General features: G+C 37.5%; 1 protein-coding gene across 1 annotated transcript in view; it reads left to right on the top strand.

The window, feature by feature from the left end:
* The first annotated feature begins 698 nt into the window (after positions 1-698).
* ABCG1 (ATP binding cassette subfamily G member 1) overlaps positions 699-19,854 on the top strand; it is a 107,546-nt gene continuing 88,390 nt past the window's right edge. The window contains exons 1-2 of the mRNA XM_036746118.1: positions 699-980; positions 8,563-8,806. Coding sequence (XP_036602013.1) covers positions 939-980; positions 8,563-8,806 — 286 coding nt within the window. The 5' untranslated portion in view covers positions 699-938. The remainder of the gene's footprint in view (positions 981-8,562; positions 8,807-19,854) is intronic.

Raw genomic sequence — 19,854 nt, forward strand, 5'->3', positions numbered from 1 at the left:
GCCAGTTTCACTTTTGGACAGCTGTAATTTTTAGGAAGTCGGTTTTTTTTTTTTAACTGACAGTAAGTTTAAATTGGCCTCGTTTCAACCATTGCTCCTGGTTTGGCCCTCTGGGGCCAAAAAGAATAAATCTAATCTTTCCCATGAAAGGCCTTCAAATACTTGAAAACAACTCTCCTGTTTTCTCCTTTTTCTTCTCTTCTCCAAACGAAACATACTCAGGTTCTTTAACCTATCTTCACATAACATGCACAATAAAGTTCTTCACCATCCTAGCTGCCCTCCTGTGAGCACTCTTTAGCTTATCAATGTCTTTCTTAAACCAAAACTGATCACAATACCTTTATTGCTCCCTCCAGTTAAATCTCAAGCAGGTTTTTGGGAGGCGGAGATTTGTCAAGACGTACCCTATTAGGGTCAGCTATAACAAGCACCAGCGTCCCCAGCACTAGCATCTCTTGTCCTGTTCATGCAGTCTCCCCTCCCCCACTCTCCTTTTCATGCTTCCCCATCTATAGACAGAGACCCAGAAAGGAGGGGGTAGAGAGGCAGGAAGATGAGGAAAAATCTCTGTGAGGAATAACAGAAAGACAGTCTAGTGAATCACACAGATGGAAAGGAGGAAAACAAGAGCACGTTTACCTGCATGTAATCCCGCCCCCTCTCTTGCTTAGTCCAATCACTGGAGCCTATTTGGAGACAGTGAAGCACTGAGCGGTGCATTGGGGGCAGGGAAGAGGGAGCGCTGGTAAACAATAAGCCCGAGCCTGAAAAGGTGCCTCTTCCCTCCTGCTTCGTCCCTCTCCCCTCCTCCCTTCCTCCCTCCTCCTCCTTCTTCCTCTCTCTTCTTTCCCTCTGCTGGGGCTGCCTCCACCTTCTGCACCACCGCCTGCAGCTGGAGCCTGGCGCTGTTGTCCCCTGGCCACCGCCCCCGGGGCATGGCATATCTGATGGCAGCTTTCTCGGTGGGCACGGCTCTGGTAAGTGAAGAAGTCCTCTGCAAATAGAGTCATTGCCTTTTTTCTTTTATTTTTTTCTGGGGAAAAAAAAGACCTTGTTACACTCCCTCCATCTCCTCTTTCCCCAAGTGTGGAAACCACCGCTTTTGGGGAGCGGAGGAAGTGTTGGGGGGAGGAGGAGTTGAGGTAGGGAGGTGGATGATGAAGTCAGGAATTGTGCATCACTAACACGGGCATCCTCTGATGTCCCGTTTCGGTGCCTGAGGCATTGTCTGAAGATCCTGGAAGAAGGCACGGTTGTTTCAGTGATTCAGTGTTTCAGTCTTTTAAAGGGGAGCAAAATCTTTTGAACTCCCACTACCTCAGATGAGGCGCTTGTGGGAGCTAGCTTAGGAGAGCTGAGTTGGGGGAAGCTGTTCGATCCAATTTCTGTCTTTATCAATGGGAAACTTCTCCAGTAGGGCTTTAGTAATAGTGATTATTGGTAGTGACTTTCCTCCAAATTGTTTCTTTGCTCTGGGAAATGTCGCTTCAAAACTGAACAGAACCGTTTCCTCCCCTCTGGCTATTCTGAAAGAACATCTTCCCCCCAGACCTAATGGGGCTAAAAGCAGTGATGTCTACTGGGAAGCAGTGGTAGGGAAGCCAGGGGAAACCTTAATTCCTGCCAGGAACCTTTTTTTGCAGGTAAACTTCGGACATCCTATATTTTAAAAAGAAAACTTTCATGTTTCTCACAGAGTATATCAGATAAAGAATTCGGTGAGGATGGGAAGGCTTTCATTGTAATGAGGAGTTAGGTTATAGGAGGACAAGAAACTGAGTTGTACTCAATGTTTTACAATTGCAGTGATCAAAAATCAACCTCTCAGCCATGTTCCCTTGCCTCCATTTCTTTTATGCACACATACTAAGGCTGGGGTGGGGGTGGGGGGGTCTTGTGTGCATTGTACTGGACAAACTTCCGTATTAAAGTCTTTCTATAATTCTACAATTAACACATCAATATTTCATTTTTCTCGTGGTCTGAATTTCAGTTCATGTGGACTATGTATAGAAATAACACCATCTCAATGCATTACTTCTCTCTTCCCCCTCCCACCACATGTTGACAAATGTTTCATAGATACAGGTTTATTAGCCAATGGTGACAACACCTACTCATTTTCTTTTTCCTCTTTTTACGTTTTTTTTTACCAACTATAACATCCTGAATTTGAAGTCAGCTGTACTCTGCAGGATTTGACCTATAGTTACCTCTTGCTCTGAGCTCATGGGGATTAAAAAAAAAAGGCTTATTTTCTGAGCATGCTCTGTTTTGCACAATTACCTCCTGTGATTCCAAACAGGTTTACTGTGAAGTAACGCCTAAGGTTGCTAGCTCAATATAGAATAGATTTGGTGTAAAGCTAAAGAAATGGAGTTCAGAGATATTTGGTTAGAAACTGGTAAGGAAATCAAAAGCATTCAAGAGATATGTCCAGGTGCATCTTTTCATTTTCTACCAGCTGCTTTCTTTTGTAATTCTTCACCATGTCCCTAGGAACCTCTCCCTCTTGCAAAATCATTTCAGCTTTGGTACTCACACCTTATCAGTGCCCTCTATTACTGGGACCCCTCTGAGTAGGGGATAGAGTGGAGAACTCCTCTCAGAACCTCTATTTAAGGAGGGCATCTAGGTCATCCATCTCTTCATGTCTTACCAAGGTGTGCTGCTTTGGACTTTTCATCATGCCCCCACTCTGGGTACCATTCTCTTTCCTCTCCCTCCCTTCTCCCCCATTTTCAGATTCCTTTTGTGTGTTGTCTTCATTTTTATAAACACCTTGAAGGCTGAGACTACCTTTAGTTTTTTTTGTGTATGGATCCCTAGAATTTAGCATAGTTCCTGGCTCATAGTAGGTGCTTAATAAATGATTGACTGACTGACCCGGCATTTATTGTTATGGTTTGTTGTTATGAAAAATTCAAAAGCTGTCAAAGTTTAACTTTCAAACCAAGCCACATGAAATTTAGTTTTATCTAGTTGAATGCTTGGATAAACGCTCCTTTAAGATTCCTTGTGTCTATATTTTTTTCACATTGTGGATTCCAAAATCAGATATTTAATAGAAGCATCAAGTAATTTATTTCCTGTTTGTACATAATTAACTTTCAAAACATTTAAATTAAGAAGTTCTTGGGGTCTTTTCACAGCCCTCAAAATTGGTATTTAGTTATGAAAAGATACTGAATTAGAGGTTGTTATTATGATTATTAGGTATAGACATATGTATTTTCACACATACACAGACATATACATAAAGAGGAAGAAAAAAGTTTAACAAAAACCAGTCAACACACTGAAAAGTCTGATGTTATATGCAGGCCTCCACAATCCTGGACCCCTACTTTAGCAAAGGAGTAGGAAAGCCTTCTCATATCTCTTTGCAGACAAGTTTGTTTATTAGAATTTCACAATATTCAGTTTTAATAATTTTGTGGTTGTTGTGGTTTTAACATTTGCCTTGTCATTGGGTATATTACATTTCTGCATCTGCTTATTTCACTTTTCATCAGTTCTAAGCTGTTCCATACTTCTCTATATTTGTTATGTTTGTTGTTTCTTACAACATGCAATTTCCAAAACTGTAATGGATCTTACATTACATTTTTAGATTATATCCATTACATTTATGTGCCATATTTTAACCATTGTTCAATCAATGGGCATCAGCTTTTTTTCTAGTTCTTTTCTACCACACAAAAAGGTGCTGCTATAAATATTTTTGATGTATGTGGAGCCTTTCTTTTTGTCATTGACCTCCAGCAGCATCTCTGGCAAATGAGTATGGGCATTTTATTAATCACTTTATTTGAATATTCCAGATTGCTTTCCAGAATGCTTGTATCAGTTGATATCTCTGCCAGCTATATGTTAATGTACCTATCTTTTAACATTAACTATTCCTGTCTTTCCTAACTTTTCCAATAGGCTAGGTATAAGATTAAAGCCTCAGGATTATTTTGGTTCACATTTCTCCTATTGTTTTCTTTAATAGTTTGTAGTTCTTTTGAGAACTATTTATTTATACACATCTCTAATAGAGAATGGCTTTTGGATAGATGTAGATGTATGAATGCATATATATATATGTATATGCATACATGCATTCATGTATGTATCTTGGATTCCAGGCCCTTTTCAGAGATACTTGATATTAAGATTTTTCCAATAAACTCTTATTTTTATCCTAGACGCATTAATATTCTTGATATGAAAATTTTTCAATATTATGTAATCAAAATTATCTACTTTATCTTTTGTAATCACCTCTATCCTTATTTGACTAAGAAATTGCTGCCTGTCCAGGGTAGTGAAAAGTGTATGATCTGCTACTCTAGTCTTTAAAATTCAGATCACTTAGCCATTTTGATTTTATCATGTAGTGTCATGTTCAAGGAACACCAATTTCAAGGAACTTTCTAGGGAAAGTGTAAGAAGACTAGAGAAGTTACAAGGGTGCAGGCTATGAAGAACTTTAAATGACAAACAAAGGAGCTTATATTTGCTCCTGGAGGGAATAAGGAGTCACCAGAGCTCATTGGGCAGGAGGATGAGTTGATCTAACTTACACAGTAGAAAAAGAATACCAATTAGAAGGCTACTGTAATAGTCCAGGCAAGAGACGATGAGGGCCTAAATGAGCAGAACTAGGTTAGTGGTTATATAATTTGAGAAAAGGGTGTGTGTGTGTGTGTGTGTGTATTTGTATTCACATATGTATATAAGATTGTGATCTGGCTGCCTAGAGATTGGTGGTGCCCTTGACAATAACAAGAAAGTTGGGAAGAGGGAAGGGGTAAGAGGGCCTGGGGAAAAACATGACTTGAGTTTGAGATGCTTACAGAACATACAGGACATTCAGTTCAAAATAAGCAGTTGTTGGTGCAGGATTGTAGCTCAGGTGAGAGGCTAGGTCTGGATAAAAGATAATAATTGAACCTATGATGAGATTACCAAGTGAGATTTTTGTTGTTGAGTCTTTTCAGTCATATCCAACTCTTTGTGACTCTATTAGGGATTTTTTTTGGCAAAGATACTGGAGTGGTTTGCCATTTCTTTCTCCAGCTCATTTTACAGATGAGGAACTGAGATAAATATATAGAACAAAAAGAGAAGAGGGTCTAGGCCAGAGCCCTAGGGGATACCCACAGTGGGCATGACATGGATGAAAAAACATCAAAGGAGACCAAGGAGGTAGTGGAGGGATAGGAGGAGAAGCAGGATTGAGCAGTGCCACATAGAGAAGAGAGAAAAGGTGCTTAAGAGTTTCAAAGGCTGAGGACTGAGAAAAGGCTGTTTGACTTGGTAATTTAAAGGTCATTGGTAACATGGTAGATGACAGTTGCAGTTGAATGATGAAGTTGGAAGATAGATTGCATGAAGGGTTAAGAAAAGGATGAGAGCAGAGGAAATAGTGGCACAGTGTAAATGACTTTCTCAAAAATTTTAGCTGGGAAGAGGAGGAGAGATATAGGATGAGAACTAGCAGAGATGGAAAAATCAAATACACACACGCACCGCGCACACACACACACACGCACACACACACACGCACACACACACACACACACACACACAGTTTGAGGAAACATGGGAGTTTTTGTATCAGGAAAGGAGTCAATAGATAAGGAGAGACTGAAGATAAGAGAATGGCGACGATAGAGGCAACAATTTGCTGGAGAAGATTCAAAAAGACAGGATCAAAGATGAATCTAGAGGAGTTGACCTGGTCTTAATCTGAGACTGAAGCGGAGGAGAGGGGGAAATATTTGAATGATGTGAGATGAGAAGGGGGAACTCTTGATGAATAGTGTGTGTGTGTGTGTGTGAGTGAGAGAGAGAGAGAGAGAGAGAGAGAGAGAGAGAGAGAGTGAGAGAGAGAGAGAGAGAGAGACCGGGGCGGGTGCTGGCCAAGGGTGAGGCAAGGTTGTTAACGGAGAGGGTATGGTAGGGAACACTCTGAGAGGTTTGAAAAGAGAAGAGAAGGCTTGGGACAGCAGCTGTGAAGGACACATCAAATCAACCAGGATAGAATAGAATGTTTGCCTTCCTGCGTGGGGGCTCAATTGAATATAGTTATTATTTTGTCGAAGTCTGTAAAGTATCCCTTTGGTAGTTTCTTATGGCACTAAAATCCGTGAATTTATTTTGGTAGTATCATCATTTTTTATTATCTCAGTACAGCCCAGCCATGAACACTGAATATACTTCTAACTATTTATGGTCTGCATTTCTTTAATGACCCTTTTTATATGGTATCTACTATATACGTAGTATTCTTTTCTAGAGAGACTCCCTGACTTTTTGTGTATTTTGTTATTTTGAATGGAACTATTATTTCTTCCTATTATTGCCTCCTAGATTTTTTTATTATTATGTAGACATAATTTTGATTTTTGTGGATTAAATTTGTAATGTGCAATTCTCCTGAAGCTATTGCTGCATTTAATTTATTTGCTGTTATTTTCTTAAGATGAAGGTCCTGTCATGTCACCCTCCTACTTCATAATCTTCAGTGGCTTTCTTTTGCCTCCAGGAGCAATACAAAATACTCCTTTGGATTCAAAACCCTTGATAACCCAGTGCCCTCCTACCTTTCCAGTCTTTTACACCTTACTTTCTAACATGTACTCTTTGATCCAGTGACACTGGTCTCCTAGCTATTCTTTAAACAAGACATTCCATCATGCTACTCTGGGCATTATCTCTGGCTTTTCTCCATGCCTGGAATGCTCTCTCTCCTCTGCTGTCACCTCCTTGGCTTCCTTTAAGTCTTAACTAAAATCCCACATTCTATAGGAAAATGCCCCTAACTCCTCTTTTTATTTCCTATTCATCATTATACACACATATACATATGTGTGTGCATGCATGCATGAATGTATCTTGCTTTGTATATATTTGTCTATGTTTCATCTCCTCTATTAGACTGTAAGCTTCTTGGAGGGCAGGGATTGTCTTTGGTCTCTTTTTGTATTTCCGTGCTTAGCACAGTTTCTTGCACATAGTAGGTGAGTCTGATTTTAGATGGTTCCAAAATGTGCCAAAGGTGTCTGCAACAAAATAGGCTTAATTTTGACATTATTTTTTCTTCTCACTTTCATATTTCTCTTGTAGGCCTGCTGAATGGCATTTTATTCATACTTGTTTCACACTTTTTTTTGCTTTAAAAGTTAGAAAATTTTTTTGATAGTCAAAGCTTAAACGCCTTTTCAGAGCAAATGTGACCAAAAATTTGTGATTTCTAATTTTAGCAAGATATTTAAATGGGTCATTAAATTCCATAATGGATCAACAATTAGCTTTAACAATTGCTAGAGGCTGATTATTCACATTAAACTATTAGACGTTGGATGACCTCAGGCCATTCTGTGCCCCCCACCCCATGCGATTTATTTGATTAATTAAATTGTTAAATAGAATTTATGATCACTTTTAGAAAATATTTTCTCTGTATTCATTTTGGGTTTTTGATTGTCAACAGTAATTAAAAAAACTGCTCCTTTGAAGAAACTTTTGAAAAATCTGTGATGAAACCAGTGGGATTTGAATCCTATTTTGATCAAACATCAACATAGGTTTGCCTAGCCCTATGTTGTAGCAGTATGATAATAAATTGAATTTCTATTCATGAGTTATATAGGCAATTATCCTGGTATAAGAATAATACCTTCAGCAGTATGGAAAAAGTCTACATGCTCATTTTTGAAGCTACTATATTTATTCTAAAGTTTTAAGAATGGTACCTTGCTTGATAAATTATGTGTACATCTTGGATTTCCTTTGTATATTATAGTTCCTAGAATATTATTTATTCCATTAGGGCTGTTAATCCACTACAGCATTATTTTTGCTCCTTGTCACAAAAATACTTTGGGTCCTTGAGACATAAATTATAATTAAACATCAAAGGAAGTTTTGAAAACCAAAACTAGATTTAAAAAAAAGGAAATGGAAGCACCAGATGGCTGTTTTAAAAAAAAATCAGTCTGTAGATCCACCAGTAAATTGATTGTGTTAATCTCAGGCCTCTCTGTGCCTCAGTTTCCTCATCTGTAGAGAGAGAAAGGAGTGTTATAAAGATAAAATGGGATAATGGGGGAATACAAAGTGTAATATGATCACTATTAAGAAAGGGAATGAGAGAGTGTGTGAAGGTAAGAAAAGAAGTCATTGAAATATTCTTTAGGTTATAATTATATTTGTTTTATTTGCCTTAGCTATCACTTCATTCAGTCAATAGATATTTTTCAAGGTGATGGTCATTGTTTTATGCTTCAAAGAAAATGGTTTATCATAATTATGACTTTATTTAATGATCCCTTGTAAAATTTTTAGCAATCCCACCTTTTCACATTTCAATTTTTTAAAAAAAATCTAAAAATTATAGAAAAAAATGAGTTTAAGGCCTTTAAAAAATAAAAGCAGATACACTATTGTTTGTAACAGGATACGAGTCCCATTGGGATTTTCTTGATCTTAGCAGTTGCTAATGACGAAGACTTTGCTTTCATCTATATAATTTACAAGATCTTATTACCTCCTTTCCCCCACCAGAATGCCAGCAGTTATTCTTCGGGTGTGACAGAGCCAAAATCAGTGTGCGTCTCAGTGGATGAGGTGGTTTTAAATAGTATGGACAGTACAGAGACTGACCTGCTGAATGGACACATGAAAAAGGTGGACAACAATCTGACTGAGGCACAGCGCTTCTCTTCCCTGCCTAGGAGGGCAGCAGTGAACATTGAATTTAAGGACCTTTCCTATTCTGTCCCAGAAGGACCATGGTGGAGGAAGAAAGGTGAGGCAAGCTTATCTTTTGAAATCTAGTGAGAGGTAATAGGGGACGCAGAGCATAGTGAAAAAAGCATGGGATTGTAGTTGTTCAGTAAATCTGTTGAATAAAGCATTGAATATCTCAGTGTATTGCTTTATAATTGGTAAAAACAAGAAGGTGGAACTAGATAATCCAAAGTTCTAACAGGTCTGATTCTATGTTATATTACTGTGAAATGTTCCAACCTTGGGAAATTAAGGATAAGAATGTCTTCAGCCTTTGGTCATAGTCAAGTAGTGTATCAAATAATAAAAGAAAACTTTGTTGTGTAAGGTATTCAGTCATCCTTTATTAGACTTCTTCTTGGGGTCTGATCTTAGCACAGTTTTACTTTCTGAGAAACGAGAAGTAGCTCTTTTTTAGCTGAAGATGTATGCTTTTCTTTTCTTCTTCAGGCCAGCAATTTCTTAATATATTATCCACTTAGTTTTAAAAGAGTCAATTCAGTCTATAGATTAAAGAAAAAACTCCTAAGATTTCACTCTCCTTTACCATATGGTAGACACTGTATAAATACCTCTTCCCTTCTCCTTTTCCCCTTCAAGGTGATAGTAAAGTGATACTAATAATAGCTAGCATTTATTTAATTTTATCTATTGTACTTGTTATATATTTAAATGATGGGAATAGATATTAGAAGTTAGAGATAGAAGAGAGCAGGTCAAAGAACTGAATCTTTGGGGAAAAAGAAGAAAGAAGAAGCAGCAAAGGGTGCTGAGGAGTGTTCATAGATAGGATAAGAACCCAGCAGATAGTAGTGTCAAAGAAACCATGACAGAGTATATCAAGAAGGAAAGAGAAGTGAATAGCTCCATATATCACAGAAGGGTTGGGAAGAATAAGCATTGAGAGAAGGCCATGAGATTAGGCAGTTAGAGCGTTTTGGTCATATAGTTAGTGTTGCTGGATAAACTTGTTATAGTAAGTTTCCCTTTTGGATATGGGTTGGACTAGAAAACATCTAAATTCTCTTCAGCTTTGAAATTCTGTGACCAGGAGAAGAGCTACATATTTTGAATGTCTACTTGATGGAATCTTTATCTAACATTTACACTTGTGAATGATAAAAACCTATTTAAAAAAAAAGAAAGGGATTCTTTTACATTCAGGCCTAAGACTGGGACCATTTGTTTGAGCCTGTTGAACTTTAGCATTAAATTACAGTTTTTTTCTCTTTAATTTGAAGGAAGATCTTTATATGAGAGGAAGAGAGATGATTGAAAAGTCCACTGGAAATGCCAAGAGGCTTTCGCTATGCTTGGTTCTATATCATATTTAAAATAGACCATTAGACCTTTGGCCTAGATCAGGGGTAGGGAACCTGTGGCCTTGAGGCCACATGGCCTTCTAAGTCCTTGGGTGCAGCCTTTTGACTGAATCCAAGTTTTATAGAACAAATCCTTTTTTAAGGGGATTTGTTTTGTGAAGTTTGGATTTCAGTCAAAGGTCCGCACTTGAGGACCTAGAGGGCCACATGTGGCCTTTAGGCAGTAGGTTCCCCACACCTGGCCTAGATAGTATTTCTGTCAGCCTATTGTTTGCACCTGTAAAAACTTGGCCTGTTGCGCAGGTTTTAATATTATTACAGATGTCTAGGTCATCAGCACCATGTACAATAAACATAGTTATCAATAAACTAACCATTTTGGGGAAGGTATACTTTGTAAGAGAATTTGGAAGTATCTATGTCAAAATATATTTTTGTATCAGTAAATTAGAAAAAGAAATTGTCAATGAATTAGAGAATTAACACCCCATAACTAAAATAAAAGTGAATGTAATTCTTAACCCAGTAGTTTAAACATTTAGAAACTGTGGGAAGGATCTCATTTTGAATCTAATTTCTAATTGGGCATGTTAGTTTTTTAAAATAAATTTGAATGCTAGTCATTAAACATTTTTTAGCAACTACTTATATTTTTATCTAGTCAGTGACTATGATTGTTGACATTTGGAGAAACCCTTAGGACTGGTCATTCTACACAGTTTGCCTCTTTTATTTTTCCTTTTCAGTGCTAATCTGAGGTGCCATGTCCTCTGTAATATACCCAGACTCCACCTGAAGCTAAAGTGAACCTTTCCTCCTTCAGTTTTTTAGCATACTCTATCAGAGTCCTGTTGTTCACTTAATGTTGTCCTTAACTCTATTAGAGGAATAGAGGATAGCGGACAGAGCACTGAATTTGGAGCGAGAGGCTTGATCTTGTCATCTCACCTCAACTCTCTAGAATCACAGGTGCATAGAGTAAGATCTGGATGTGAAAACTCCTCATTTTACTGATGAGGAAACAGGGCCCAATAGAGTCTTGTGACTTGCCAAGATCACATAAGGTCAAAAATGAAAAGTGAGTGGGATTTTCAGCTCCTTCATGACCTCCAAGAAGAGAAAATCAGGAAAATTATTTGGGTATGCTAGGACAGTGATAGAGACAGGATTTGAATCTGGTTTCTCTGACCCTAAAGCCAGTATTATTTCTATCATTTCACCTTGCCTTTCGCTAAGGGTCCTTTTGATTCAAATTCTTTGTTCCTGATGGCTCCGTGTGTGTGTTGCGTTGTGTGTATATTTACTGGAGGTTCCAGAGAGTTAAGAAAAGTAGAAAATGGATATGTTAACAAAATTCCTTTGAAATCAGAGAAAAGAAGAGGTTGTCTTAATTAGCAGAGCCCCATATGACATATCTTGGCAGCTGCATCCAAATAGTTATCAGAGAAACAACACTCTTACCCTATTTTTGTGATAGTTCCAGGGAATCCAGAGCTAAGGTTCCCTTTAAGGTTTTGACCCTATCATGCTTACTTTTGTTAGATTTTTGGAGCTAGTTAAGTTTTTGTTAGATTTTGGAGCTCTGCTCCCCCGTTCGGCTCTGAGGTAGTAGCAAGGGAAGTTTTGAGCTTTTTCTTGCTGAGTGAATGCTTATGATGAAATGTTTCTCATCAGCAGAGCTTATACATCTTCATTTTCTCATTGTAATGTATTTTCAATTTAGTATTCTCTCAGTGTAGCTTAAGATAGACTCCTTGGGTTAGGGGTTATCTTTACAAACTTTCAGCACATTAAATATACTGCTGGTATTCAGCACTTTATATTGGAGCCTGACTATAAAACACTATGACCACAGTGTCATAGAAAAATCATCAAATTTTAGTGTTTGAAGAGCCCATAAAAACCATTTAGTCAACCTTCCTCACTTTACATATAACACCCAGAAGCCCACAAAGATAAAATGACCTGCCCAAAATCATATAGTTAATTTGTGGCAGAGCTGGAACTTAGATTCCAGTTCTTGTGACTTTCATTCCCTTATTCTTTCACCTGAAAAATTTAAATCTGCCTTAGATGCTATTGAAAATATCAGGAAGATGATGCTATTATTCCACCTCACACACAGATCTTTGGTAGTGATCCCAACGATAGGTAGTAAGAGCTCTGCAAAGAAAGGTAATGCCAAAGCTACTATAAAACTATTCAATGAACCAAGGGCTTGAAAATACTTCAAAGAAAAATCTGTTTATCGAAGGTATTGTTTTGTGGATAGGAGAGGTCCAAGCATTAACTCTATGTTAAACTCTTGAGTTCAAATATACAAAAGCTTAGAGGCATATTGCTTTTTCAATTGCATTTATGCTTTTTTCACATGATTAATGATCTCTTTAGAGAGAAATCTAGATCATGTAATGGATTCCCAGTAGAGAACATAATTCTGAAAGGAATTATACTCAAGAGAAAAAAAACAATCCCTAAGGACACCTTCACATACTTCTCATGTAGTAATTACTTTCCCACAAGGAATTAACTCATGTAGGATAAGCTGATGGGACAAAATCGTTTGGAAGAGTATACTGCCATTTCAGTTCACAAATAGAAGGGTTTTTTTCTTCAAACTTTGCTTTTTAAAATTTTAACTTTAAAGTTTTTTTTATATTTCCATTGTTGTTAAATCTCTTCCAAGATCGTAAGGATTTTACTTATTCAATTAAAGACCATGGAGGTATTGTAGAGGTCTCTTTTTGGCAAGTTTTGGCAGTCTTCTCTATGTTGTCTCATAGGATAGACATACTGATAACATATGTAGACACTCTGCATCGATTAGTCAGAAGACATTTATTAAGCCCTTCTATGTGTCAAATACTGTCTCACTGAGCTTTTAATTATTTTTAAGTTAGCCCTTAGGTTAACAGCTGTAAGGCAGCTTTTTTCATCCATTTAGTCAGGTGGACAATGCAAGAGGGAGTTTTATTTTACTACAGAGAACATCTGCCCTAAGTATCCATCCCCCTGCAATATGAATCTAGTATGTATGGATATCCTGTGACATAATGTCAAGTGATATTATTTTTAGAAATAGAATACATTTACCAAGACTACATTGTTGTAATATTTAGGTTGAGAACCAAACTAATAAAGTAAGATAGTGTAAGTAGTATATATGTGTGTAATACATAATCAGTTGATTTATCATTTTAAGAGGTAAAAATTTTTAAAAACCCTGCGATCTAATATTTCAGCAGCACTATTGCCCCCCAAGTAAAGGAATTAAAAATGGCAGGTCATATTTGTTAGATTATCTTTAATAATTGCACTTTATTTGTAAAAATGCTTTTGCATATCTTTCTCAAGTAAAGTTACATCTTTCTCAAGTAAAGTTACTTCCTTCTCACCTCCCGAACAAGACAAAAGAGAGATATTAATCAGCCTTGTATTAATATAATAACATCTAGCCTTGTAATAACAGGCTGGTGAAAATGAGTGTAGTTTACTAACAAATATCTCTTGGGAACCTCAAGAAGAGAAGTTTGCTTCTCTTTGCTTCATTATGACTCCATCGAACCTTTTTGCACAGGGATTATCATCAGAAAAATCAAACTCCAGAGCTTGTGGCAAACCAAACAGAATTTTGTATTCACAATCTTGTCCATTTCTAGCTGCTTCCTACTGATCCCTCATTTCATTCATTCTGTGTGCTTCCTTACAAGATCATTCCCCAGAAATGTACTATTTTAGTTTTTGATTAGTCAGGAAAATTAGGAAGAAATCAAATCCAAGCCCCTTTGAGAAGTCTTTATGAACCTAGGAACCTTGATTCCAATTTTTTAAAAGGATTTCTATAGAACTGTATATTACACAACTGAATCATGACATTCTGTGTGATAATTCACCTTTATTTGTATCTCAAATTTGGTAATACTGATCAGAAGCTTGAAAGGGATCATGATTGACTTAATGAATAAACTGACTTTCAGAATTCTGGGGGAATATAATGGTCAAATTTGGGAGAGTAATATTATTACTCAAAAAAGTATAATAGTATGATTGGTCTTACTGTTCAATGTCTTCATTTGGGGCCATCTTTCATATATTTATATAGTAACAGCATGATCACAACCTATTCAGTTAGATCCCTTTTTTTAAAGTAGCAGAAGCCACTCAGAACATGTAGGACTTTTGCTTGGTTTTCATAGATTTGGAAAGATGGAACATATTCTGAATGCCTTTGAATGCACTGGCAATGGTGTACTTGGGTTTGCAGTAAAATGACAGAATATGGCTGTATTAATAGAATCATGGATTTAGAGCTGAAAGGGACCATAGAAGCCCTTGAATTTTCCCATTTTACCAGATAAGGAAAATCAAGCACAGGGAGATTAAGTGACTTGGTCAGAATCACACAGCTAGTAAGTTCCTGGGGCAGGATTCAAGCTCAAATTTTCTGACTCAAAAGAATCACAGAATTTGAGAGGTGAAAGGAACCTCAACTGCTATCTAGCCCAACCCTTCATAAAGGAATCCCACTATAACATAGTTGACAAATGGTTATTTAAACTCTGCTTGAAGACTTGCAAAGAAGAGGAAAACCTACCTCCACCACCACCACCACTGGTGCTACCACCACTCTTGGCATCTCATCCTGCTTTTGGACAGTTCTAATTGTTGGGAAATTTTCCCTGATGTCAAGCTTACATTGGCTTCTGTGCAACTTGCACCTCTGGCTTTTGGCCCTGCCCTCTGGGACCAAACAAAACAAATCCAATCTCTTTTCCATACGACAGCCCTTTGGATATTTTTTAGATTAACATTTCAATTTATTATTTATTTATTTTAAACATTCCTTTCTTTTTAAATTTTGAGTTCCATATTCTCTCCTTTCCTTACCCATTGAGAAAGCAAGCAATGTGATATCAATTATACATGTGAAATCATGCAAAACATGTTTCCATATTTGCTTATTCCAAAAAAAGCAAGAGAAATTAAAAAGCGAGAAAATTGTACTTCAATTTATACTCAGAGTTCATCTGTTTTCTCTCTGGGGTGGGATGGCATTTTTTCACCATTAGTCCTTTGGAAATGTCTTGGATCATTGTATTGATTAGAGTAGCCAAATCTTTCATAGTTGCTCATCATCACAACATTGCTGTCACTATGCACAATGATCTCTGTGATGGTTCCCCTCTCGCAAAAATAAAGTTGTTAATTAAATTCCTAAAGCCCCCATGTTATGGGTGAATGTAATTGTAAGGCATATGCCACCCCACCTTAGCAAAATAACTCCTTTCTTAATACAAAGAAGCATATAAGTTTCATAGTCATACCCACTGGTTCCACCCTGTAGGCATATGTTTCATATAGACAAGCTTAATGGGTACCAAGGCACTGTCTGAGCTCACACTGTATGTGTACCCTAAATTAAGCTCCAGTCCCTCCCCTTGCACAGAACTATACCCTTCTAAAAACTATTTAAAAACTCCCACTGGTCATCCAGTCTTAGCAAGAGGAGAACAGTCAGCTTGGTCACTAAGGCTGACTTGCTAAAATAGAGAAGCTTACCTGACTCTTCCCAAAGAGAGTCATGGTCCAGTAGCCTTCATGGGGTGATCCTGTACTCTGTAAGCATGGACAGCTCCAGGCAGACAGCTCCCATCAGTCTTGCCCAACACCATCCCCGGCCCTAGACGTTTACACCTGCCTTTACAATAAACGTCAGGTATTGTGCTTCACTCCTGACTGGACCTGAGTAATTGATGGCACTGGTATTTCATATCAAACTTCATATCAAATCCAGTTCTTCTTACTTCACTTTACATCAGTTCATGGTTTTGTTTTTGTTTTGCCATGTTTTTCTGAAACTACCCCCTCATCATTTCTTATAGCACAATAACACTACATCATAATTATATGCCAGAACTTGTTCAAACATTCCCCTGTTGATGAGCATCCCCTCAGTTTTCCATTCTTCACCACCACAAAAAGAGCTGCTATAAATATTTTTGTATATGTAGGTCCTTTTCTTTTTCTTCAGTCTCTTTGGGATACAGACTTGGTGGTGATATTGTGGGGTCAAAGGATATGCACAGTTTTATAGCCCTTTGGGTCTAATTCCATACTGTTCTCCATAATGGCTAGACCAGTTCACTTCTCTACCAGCTATTTTTCCGCATACCCTTGAGCATTTGCAATTTCTGATAGGTGTGAAGTGGTCCCTTCAGATATGTGAAGATAATCATCCTTCTGTCTCCCTTTCCCCAAGCTAAATATACCCAGTTCCTTCAACTAGTGTTCATATGGCATGGACTCAAGGCTTTTTACCATACCCTTCTATGGACATTATCTGAAACTTAGCAATGTCCTTCCTATACCATGGTGCCTAGAACAGAACACGAAATTCTATATAAGGCATAATGAAGACAGAGTAGAGTGTAACTATTACCCCCCTACTCCTTGAAGGTATAACATTCTTAATGTAGCCCAAGGTTGTTTTAGTTCTCTTTGGCTGTGTGATAAGAGGACAGCTAGCTTTTTCTGAGGCCCTACCGCAATCAGGTTATACTACTACTTTTCTTCAAAGGCACTGAAACTCATCTTGAGAGTTAATTGGCTCAGCAGACTGGCTCACCTTGTTGATATGGCTTCCTGTTTGCCTGAGTAAGCAAGACCACTGGGAGCTCCAGGTCCCTCTCTGAGGCTTCTGACTATGGAACCACAGCATGACTAACAAAGGAAGCTGTGTGTCCCTGCCTGAATCACTGTGGCAATCATTGTTGATGGTCCTTCCCTTGTTATGGCTAAGCGAACCTCTTTTGTTAACTATTAAATGACCTATGAACAAATCATTTCTTTTTATTATCGGGCCTAAATTACAAGAGATCAGATTAAGTCAGGCTTAGCCCATCAAAGGCTACTCCATCACACTGATATTTCATATTGAGTTTGAAACCAGGAGATCTTTTTTCAGAACAACTGCTGTTTAACCATGCCTCTAACATTTTATAATCATGAAGTTGATTTTTTTTATACCCAAGTGTTACTTTGCATTCAACCCTATTGAATTTCATCTTATTAGATTCTTGAGATCCATTCAGATCCTAACTGCCATCCAGTATGTTACCTATCCTGTTCTAGATATTTTAATGATACATTCTAGAATTCCTCCCAGGAATTGAAGTAAAGCTCACAGCACTATAGTTTGCCGCCTTTCTTCTCTTTTTTTTTCTCTTTCTTTCACTTTTTTTTAGTGGGACATTTACTTTTCTCATTTTGTAGTACCTCTACTGTTTCTCTGTTCTTTCAAGTATCACTGAGCACTCTTAGCAGTCACATCTTCCAGTTCATTCGGAACCTGAGAATGAAGAACAGCTAGACGGTTGTTGGTTAGTTGTTTCTGACTCTTCATGACCCTATTTTGGGGTTTTCTTGGCAAAGATACTGAATTGTTTTGTTTTCTTTCTCCAGCTCATTTTACAAATGAGGAAACTGAGGCAAACCGGGTTAAATTGACTTGCCCAGGGTCACAAAGCTAGTAAATGTCCGAGGCCAGATTTGAACTCAGGAAGAGGAGTCTTCCTGACTCTGGGCCCAATACTCTATCCACTGCATCACCTAGCTGCCCCCTAGACTTACTTATCAACTTCCTGTTATTCATTTTTGTTGTCATTTCCAGTATAAAGGTAATTCTTCTTTGCAGAGAAAATAAATAAAATATAAACTAAGCAGCTTTCCCTCTCTTTTATCATAGTCTCACCCACTCCAAGCAAAGGTCCTAGTTCTTCTTCAATCTTCTCTTTTCTTCTAATATACCTTTTAAAATTATTGTTTGTTTATAGCCTTTCTCACCAGCCTCAGCTCATTATGAATTGTAGCATTCTTCATACTATTGTTACAGAACTGTGACAAACTCTTATAATCATTCTCCATTATTTGTCTTTTCTCTCTTCTTCTGTATGTTTCCATTTAAAATCCAAATTGGTTGGTGAGTTCCCTGTGTGTCTGTGTGTGTGTCTGTTAACAAATCCCAATTTTTCTTCTCACCACAATTGTCTCTTTAGAATTCTGTTCTTGAGTATCCCTTGACCCTCCTAGTTAATGTTCCCTGAAGTATTTTATTCTGTGAGATTTTACCTACCTCTTATTTGAACGCTTTGACATTGCTTTTCCTACATCTAGGGTACATCATTATTTTGTGCAGATTTTCTCTCCTCCTCTATAACAGACTCTAAAAAGAAGTGGTCATTTCCTTCATCTTCCCCCATCACTTAAAAAAATAATTCCTATTAACAAAAAAAAACTTTTCTACCTCCCATACTCCACTCCCCTATCATTTCTATCCATCAACCTGTTAGTGAGAATCAGATCCCAAATGGCATTTCTTCTTTCTGTTTCTGCTGCCTTTTGAAGGATTGATTTATTACTAAGGTGATTAATGACATTATTAGCTGGCCTGCTTTTGATGGGGGCAGGAGAAAAGAGGGAAGGGAAAAGTAGATCCATAGATCTTTACTTATGATCAATTTTTTAAAAATTCATCTATTTTTTTCTTTCTGTCCAGGTGATCTGGAAAGAAAAACACAAAGTCACTTCCTTTTCCAATTCCTCTGACCTTCACCTAAATATTCTCCATCATACTTTCCTCCTTTGCTGGACTTCTTCACATTGTTAATATGTAATTCTTCCCCAATTTTCCTTTTACCCCTGCCAGAGGTGGGGAACCTGAAGCCTTAAGGCCACATGTAGCCTTGTAGGTCCTTAAGTGCAGCCTTTTGACTGAGTCCAAATTTTACAAATTCTACAAATTAAAAGAATTTGTTCAGTAAAATTTGGATTCAGTCAAGAGGCTGCACTTAAGGATCTAGAAGGCCACATGTGGCCTTAAGGCTGCAGGTTCCCCACCCCAACATATACTATTTCTTTTAAATAAAGCATATTCAACCAGACCCATGGTCTGGTCACAATATATGCATGAGTCTTATCTCCTTTCATTAGGGACTCTTTGTTTTGCCTAAACTTTGAGCATTTCTGTATAGACATTTGAAGCAATAGGTTTTACTACGGACTCTATTTTCTTAGATTTTGTCTTGTCTGAATTTCTTTGTGTTTCTTTTTTCCTTGTTGAGCCTATCCTATAGTACCTAACTTGGGGAGAGGGTGTCTGTATCTATAGATATATCTACATCTATATCTATCTATCCATCCATCCATCCATCCATCCATCTAATCTTCTCTCTCCCTCATTCTTTTTCATCTAAGGCCCTTTAGACTCTAAGTTTAGGACGCTATATTCAATACTCAGAAGTTTCATCTAACATTTTTCTAGTATGGCAGAACTAAACTCCCCAAGTTCACACCATAAGGATAGATGACATTTTATTTAGTACTAAATCCCTCCTTTTATTTATAATTTTACTTATAAATTTATAAATTGGCACAGGATTATTTACAAAATCCTTTTCCATAGGCAATTACTTCTAGAATAAAGGGATTAGATTATTTAAGGAATAAAAATGAATGTTCGTGCCAGAGAGCTTGTACATTATTGGTAAAATATACTCTACTAACTCTGAGTTTGTAAGGGTGGTCACAGTGAATAGGGTGTCAGCCTTGGAGTCAGGATGACTTGATGTAAAATTCAGCTTCACATTACCTGTATGATCCTATGCAAGTCACTTAACTTCTGTTTCAGTTTCCTCTTCTGTAAAACTGGATGATAATAGCACCTACTTCAAAGGGTTATTTTGAAGAT

Source organism: Trichosurus vulpecula, chromosome 2 (assembly GCF_011100635.1).
Source record: "Trichosurus vulpecula isolate mTriVul1 chromosome 2, mTriVul1.pri, whole genome shotgun sequence".
NCBI classification, from domain to species: domain Eukaryota; kingdom Metazoa; phylum Chordata; class Mammalia; order Diprotodontia; family Phalangeridae; genus Trichosurus; species Trichosurus vulpecula.